The sequence below is a fragment of the Cariama cristata genome, unplaced genomic scaffold, assembly GCF_000690535.1.
Source record: "Cariama cristata isolate BGI_N322 unplaced genomic scaffold, ASM69053v1 scaffold8439, whole genome shotgun sequence".
Classification (NCBI taxonomy): Eukaryota; Metazoa; Chordata; class Aves; order Cariamiformes; family Cariamidae; genus Cariama; species Cariama cristata.
Window position 1 is genome coordinate 46401 of NW_009636296.1, and position 7128 is coordinate 53528.

The 7128-nt window shown below is 48.3% G+C and overlaps 1 protein-coding gene across 1 annotated transcript in view; it reads left to right on the forward strand.

Annotated features, from left to right (window-relative positions):
• Positions 1–6808, forward strand: part of LOC104167574 (alpha-2-macroglobulin-like protein 1) — a 24723-nt gene extending 17915 nt beyond the window's left edge. The window contains exons 26-32 of the mRNA XM_009707874.1: positions 3899–4116; positions 4482–4697; positions 5244–5368; positions 5757–5847; positions 6284–6352; positions 6572–6674; positions 6768–6808. Coding sequence (XP_009706176.1) covers positions 3899–4116; positions 4482–4697; positions 5244–5368; positions 5757–5847; positions 6284–6352; positions 6572–6674; positions 6768–6808 — 863 coding nt within the window. The remainder of the gene's footprint in view (positions 1–3898; positions 4117–4481; positions 4698–5243; positions 5369–5756; positions 5848–6283; positions 6353–6571; positions 6675–6767) is intronic.
• The last annotated feature ends 320 nt before the right edge of the window (positions 6809–7128 follow it).

Consider the following 7128-nt stretch of genomic DNA (forward strand, 5'->3'; position numbering starts at 1 on the left):
CCCGCCTCATCCTCCCATCCCCTTGCTACCCCTACACAGCTGATGGTGAGTTGTTAGGGAGGAGAGGTGAGTGTAGCTGCTCCCACAGTCAAGTAAATAGACATAATGATATTTTAAATATGTTTTAGCTTCACAAAAAATGGACGTCCGGGAAAAGGAGTGCTGTAGGTCAGTTGGAATTGCACACCTAAGTTTATAATGATAAGAGGGTACTCTTACAAGTGGTAAGGATCATATCTAATTACTAGACTCTGTGGTACTGGCAAATAAAAAAATACAATCAACTTGATGGAGAAATGCAGTTGCTATAGACTTTGAGAAGCAAAGTTCTCTGAAAATAAGAGAAGTAAGTGAAGGAGTAGTGCTTTTCACTGCAACTGACAGCAATGGGCTTAGGAAAAAAAGGGAGACAGATGGAAATTAACCTTCTTTCTGGCAGGAGATGTCCTTCAGGTCACCTTTTTTTCACCATAAGGACAATTAAGTGTTGGAACAAGTTGCCTAGAGAGGTTTAGTTGTCCTCATCGTTGGAGGTTTTCAAGACCTGACTGGTTAAACCCTGAGCAACCTGGTCTGATCTCATAGCTAACCCTGCTTTGAACAGGAGGTTGGATTAGAGACCTTCTGAGATCCCTCCCACTCTGAATTATTCTATCATTTGGTAATTCCATGAACTGTCTGAGTTTTGACTGACTTTTGGGGAAGAGGCTTTTCATGAAACTGAATGACAAATATTTGACACATCCTGTGCTCTGCAGCAGAATGAAACAAAAGGACAAAAAGGAAGAGTTTGTTGTAGGTCTTCAGAACCAATTTTGTCATTTGGGAAGGAAAGCAAAGAGTTACTGAGAAGAGACCAAACTGTGCTCCAAATCCATGAGTAAAATCCTTAAAGGAAGACAAACAGGACCTCAAAGCAATTTACATGATGAGCTAGTGGAAACCACTCTGTCCAGAATGAATCCACAAAGGGTGACTGAGTGCTCTGACAGTGGCGATATAGGAATTCTAGACTACCACAAGGTAGGAGACCTCATGGAATTCCTCGTGCTCCAGAGAAGATGGCAACAGTGTTGTTAGCTCAGAAGATTGTCCATGGAGCGAGGAATGCTTCGTTGCAGCAGCAGATTTGTTGATGTGAAAGTAACCGGGCAGTTATTCAATTGGACATACATGCATAAACCATTGTTTTTAGACAAAATGGTCATGACAATGAAAGACACTCAAAAGTAACAATGAATAGGTGAAAATACAAGTCTCAAAGAGTTATCTTAGCCCCAGTGAAGGAATACACTGGGTAGGTCTGTGAAAGGATGAAGTGGGAAACACAAAGCTTGCCATAGCGCTCAGGGAAAGTGTCCCCTGGAGTGGGTTATAAATGTTTTTACAAAGAATGCGCACTCACTGGAGGCCAGAATTCTGAGAAGGAGTTTGAGGATGCCCTGCAAGGGCTACTGCACTCAAGATGTTCAGAATAGATCCTACTTTCCTTTACAAACATGCCTAAAAGGCTCATGAAAGTCATTAGGGTTTAAAGTACAGGGAAAAGGTTGGAGATATTTTACACTGTCCTGAACGAACCAATATTAAAGCATGGTTTGCATGACAAAAAATCTAGGTAGAGACAAACAACCCTCTACTCCCACCCTGTGTTGGAAATTAATCTCTTGGAACAAAACAGATTATTTATGTCGGCTGGAGAAACAAATGGCATGTTGTAGGGGAGCAGTTTCTTAGCTGACACATGACTGCTCCCACGGAGGCTGAGTGCTTCTGTATAGCATGCACTTAGGACTGGTGTCAACACCAGGATGAGCACAGTAAGTGTGAAAACACTTCCAGTAGACTGGCACTCTCAGTTTCACCAGAGCCAGACGCGTTATAATACATGTCAGACCATTCCTAGGCAAGGTATTTAGCTGTATCGTAACAGTCAGTACTTCACAGGTGGTACATCAAGTGTTTTCACGTGAAGTTTGGTAGTTGTGCAAATGCTCGTGCTGTTACCTCTATTTTAACTGTCTGGGATAGTGAGAGATTTAAGAAGGAAAGGGAATAATAAAGGAGCCTCTGAACAAATTCACGAACTTGCTGTAATCTCTACTTAGCTCTATTCAATTACAGAATAGAAAAGTTACTGTGGTGCTTGCAGTTATTATATTTAAGAGCAGCACACAGAAAAGTAGGACTTACTGAAATGGTGGAAGCTTAGCTTAGTGTTTCTACAGAGACAGCAACCAAAAAGCAGCAGTTGGATCCTGGGACCTTTTGGTACTCCGTGAGTAGATACTATATGCATTTCCAAGAATTGGTGGCTGCGTCTAGCAATGGTACTCCACCATCCAGAGAGCACTAAGATGACACAGGCATTACCTTTTCTCTTTCCTAGGTGAAAGAAAGAGGTGAGGAGCATGTCACATGTCAGAATAAATCTTTAATGTGGCCCTCGTGTGATCCTTGCTGTACTTAACCAAGAGGCTGCTGGAAGAGGGGAAACCGCAATGTGCTGTAGATGCACACGTATGGGACAGGCAACCGCTGCGAGCCTTTGGCTCGTGCTTGGAGTAGCATAGGTGAATGCTGGAGTACAATGCTGCTGAGATCAGTGGGTTTGCTGCCTCTTGCCAACAGCAGTACTGGTGTTCCAGGGGAAACTGGAAATCCTGGTGACCTTGTGAGGCACGGTAGAGGTGAATTGAACACAGTAATCTTGGTCAGCAGGCTGTGTGTAAGCATTTGCAATTGTGTAGTTTTGCGCTTGTGTTCAGACTTGGAAAGGAAGACGTGATGGTGTTATTCCAGCAGTGAGGGCATTCATTTCATTGAGAGAGCACTGCCAAAACCCCTGACCGGCTTGAGGGCAGGGGTCAGTCAAGCACCTTGCACCAAAGACTGGAGACACTGCTTACTGGGGTGGCACTTATACAAAGAGAAGAGCGCAGGCTCGAACACAGAGGCACCTGGGTGAATGGATGGGGTGCTTTCTGTGCTGGCATATGCTGATGCATCCTTCTGCTTGTGTCTCAGTGTTTGCCTGCCTCGTGTGTGTTTGTCTGTGACCGACACCCGTGTAAACTCTTCTCTGCAGAGTACAGTGGTACGCAAGGCTCTGGGCTGCATCGCTCCTTCCGTTCCCAAAGCTGCCAGCACTTACACCCAGGCTCTGCTGGCCTACACCTTTGCCCTGGCTAAGGACTCTCAACGCACGCAAGAGCTACTCGACATGCTTGATCGAAAGGCAATCAGAGCAGGTACGGGAACCTCAGTGCCAGGTGAACATCAGAGAAGGGATGAGTGACCTTTCTGAGCCCTTGGTGACATGCAACCAGGAAGGACCATAGCCTTACCCTCTAGGTCCTTTATCAAAGAGAGTTTTTAGACAGCCAGTCTATGAACTCGAGATATGCGCTGGCAATACTGTGGTGTGGGTGCCAATTTCCTTCAAATCTCTCGCCCTTGTCTGGTACCTGAAATGGAAGTTGGGCTCTGAGAGAAGTGGGCTTTCTTATGCAGGACTGCAAGGTGCCAGAGAGGGAAACAAGCTGGCAAGCTACCCTGATTCTTGTTAGTCCCTGACCCCCAGGACTGGCTAGTGGGTGGCAAGGTTGTGCCAGGTAGTGAGTGGACCTGGCAAATGGGATGATGGAGAAGTTGGATGTCTGGGAGGTAATGTCTATGCAGAGGATTGGCATATTAGTTTTTGCGTATCACCTTGGTGTGTAACATGGAGTGTTGGGTATTGCAAAATATGTGGGATTACAGTTCACCCAGTGACATGATGACCCAGCCAAGAGGCAAAGACTCGATCGTCTTTGCAGATACAAGCCACTGTCCCTCCTAGGCCTCAGGATTTCTTTCCTGACATCCCTCAATCTCATCTGCTCCCTTCCTTTCCCAGGTGGGCAGATCCATTGGAGCCAGACCTCATCCAAGCCCAGACCCAGCACCAGCCCTTGGTCACAGCCGCTGTCTGTGGACGTGGAGCTGACAGCCTATGTCCTCCTGGCCCTGCTCTGCAAGCCCAACGTCACAGGGTCTGATCTCACCACAGCCTCTGGCATCGTGGCCTGGCTCACCAGGCAGCAGAATGCCTATGGAGGGTTTGCCTCAACACAGGTAACTCATGGCCAGGGAAGGTGATGTTGCTTGAGAAAGAACCTCTGCGCGATATATGAACAATATACGCAAGTGGGAATGCTTTGAGGAGAGGAGCCTGTGTAGATGAAGGTCCTCAGGAGGGCGAATTCAAGTGTCTTTGGGTCTCAGAGCTGCAAATGGAATTGTTTCTTCCTTTTCAGGACACAGTAGTCGCCAGGGAAGGGGATGTTGCTTGAGAAAGAACCTCTGCGCAATATATGCTCAATATACGCAAGTGGGAACGCTTTGAGGAGAGGAGCCTTGTAGATGAAGGTCCTCAGGAGGGTGAGTTCAAGTGTCTTTGGGTCTCAGAGCTGCAAATGGAATTGTTTCTTCCTTTTCAGGACACAGTAGTCGCCTTGCAGGCCTTGGCTAAGTATGCAGCGCTGACGTACAGCACGAAAGGGGCTGCAGAAGTGAGGGTGAGGTCCCAGAGAGGCTTTGGGAAGAAGTTCCAAGTCTCCTACCAGAACCGGCTGTTGGTGCAGGAGGCAGCACTGCCAGGAGTCCCGGGCAAGTTCTCGGTGCAGGCCCACGGCAGCTGTTGTGTCTTTACCCGGGTAGGTTCCCACAGACCCTGCTGTGACAAACCTCTGCTCATCATCTTAGCAAAACCAAAACTCTCCGTTGCAGCTCTGTGCAAGGCAATGTGCATTCACTGTGCTTTAATCCCAACCTGTTGGGATTTATTGCATTATCCCAATTGCATTATCCCAATTGCATTATCCCAATGCAATAAACCTGTGTGCTGGAGGAGACTCGGAGACAGAACGTGTCCAAATGTGAGAACAGCGACGCTTCCATGGTTCTCAGAGTACTGGAGGATGGAAATGTTGTATAGTGGTCCTACTGCGGTGTGCTCGACTTGCACTGTCTCGGGGGGAAGGGTGAGGAGAAGGAGCTCCAGCTGGAAGGATCATGGAAGGTTTCCAATCTGAGTGACCTTTCTTCTGGGTACTGGGATGAGTGTGCTCACTGCATGTGGTTTATCCAGTCACTGCCTGGAGTATGTATCTTGAGGATTAGAGTAGTCAGTGGAAAAAAAGGTATGATAGATGATATCGAACAAATTATCCATGTCTTATTCTTTTTGTCTCTTTCTGCAGATGGTGCTGAGGTACAACACGCCCTCTCCACAGGTCTCCACATCCTTTGCCTTGCGAGTGAAAACCGAGCCAGTCAATTGCACCGAGGACGATCCACACTCTGTTACTGTCTATGTCAATGTCAGGTGACTCTAAAGACATTGCCCCACTTGGGAAGGAGAGCCAGGCATGGCTGAAGAGCTGAGGGGTGCTTCTTGGCTGCAATGGAGGCACCAGGCAGTTTCGGCAGAAGGTCCAGATGGAAGACAGAGATGCAAAGATACAAGTGTCTCTGGGGAGGGGGAAATGTTTCCAAGGGCTTTTGTTCTTGCTAGGGAGAGGAGTACAAGTCATCACCTCAGAGTGGGGATGCTCAGAGCAGTGCAGCCATCATCTGCCTGCTGCGAGAGGGAGCAGTGACTGCCTTGGTCCCAGTCCTGGCTGGGCTGCCTGGCTCTGGGTCCTGCACACAGGGGATGGTGGTGGAGGGAAGGGCAAGCTGGGAGAGACTCTCTTTTTGACCTTCTCCCCCAGGTACACTGGGACGAGAGCCATTTCCAACATGGTGATCGTGGAGGTGTCCCTCCTGTCCGGATATATCTTGGCTCCAGGATCTGGGATGGCTGTAAGAGACCTGGAATCAGGATGGTGATGTGGTGTCAGTTTGACCATCTATGCCCAAAGAGAGGGAGAGGTTGCATAGGAAGGTGTTGCCTGTCTCTGTCTTGAGCAGTCTCACCGTCCCTTCCCCCCTGCCACACAGCAAACATGAACACGTACTGTCAGCTCGCTCTTTGTGCCTTGAGGGTGGTGATCCTTCTGACCCAATTTGCCCAGCATATCCTTGACAGCTAAGTAGCCTAGGTTTCCTGTCCTTGGGTTTTGCAAGAGCTGAGTGGCCCTGCAGGGAGATCAGCCTGGAGGGGTAAGAGCCCAAAATAAGTTTGGAATTGGGTGAATGAGAACCTGCCCACTCAAGCTCAGATGAACATCGTTGGGATGTCTTATACTTACTTTTCAAAAGACCCAACTAAATTTTTTCCCCTCCTCTCCTGTCCTAGCTGCAACATTGGCACTCTGTGAGAAGAACTGAGAAAACACACGGAGGTGTTGCCATCTACTTGGACAAGGTTTGTGTGTGCTACTAGAGGAGCTGCAGGAGTGGAGGGCAGCGGCAGATTTGTGTGGAGAATCCAGGACTGGGCTAGGAGAGCAGGATATTCAAGATTCATCTTGAAGTCCTGCCTTTGACTCCACAGAGCTGTTATTGCCTATCAGTAGGATCAAATTTAGGTGAGGAATAAAAAGAACAGCTCATAAGTAAACTGTCATTTGCTTTTCTTCCCCAGCTGAGCCATAAGTCTGAGACATATGTCCTGCATCTGGAGCAGGTGATTGGGGTGACCAACCTGAAACCAGGTCATGTTAGGGTCTATGACTACTACCATCCAGGTCAGTGTTGGAACCGTGGGGTGCCAGGGCTGTCTAGGTGTTTGCACTTGGCTCTGTGCAAGGTTAACTTAAATCTCTCCTCTCCTGTTGCAGAGGAGCAGGCCCTGGCTGACTATAATGTCTTCTGCATCTGAGGTAGGTGCGAGTCCCTTCGTCAGCCCCCTTACAGACCGAGCAGCCTTGTGATGTTTCCCCTGCAACCCGGCCACCTCTCTCTGTCCCATAGGAGCCCTGTGTATCTCTGATTCAGCATCTTCCCTTCATCTAGGACTGTGTCTGGAACTGCCTTGGCCTCCAGGGTCTTTAGTCTCTGCCCTCTGTTTTCTGGACTTTGCAATGTAGTCTTTGCTGGATTGCCCTGTAGGCAGGACATGAAGTGATTAGCGTGTGTCCGTGCTGTGAAGGACTAGTTGTGTGCGTTTTCTGGGACTCTCTGCAGGGCTGTCTGGGCCAG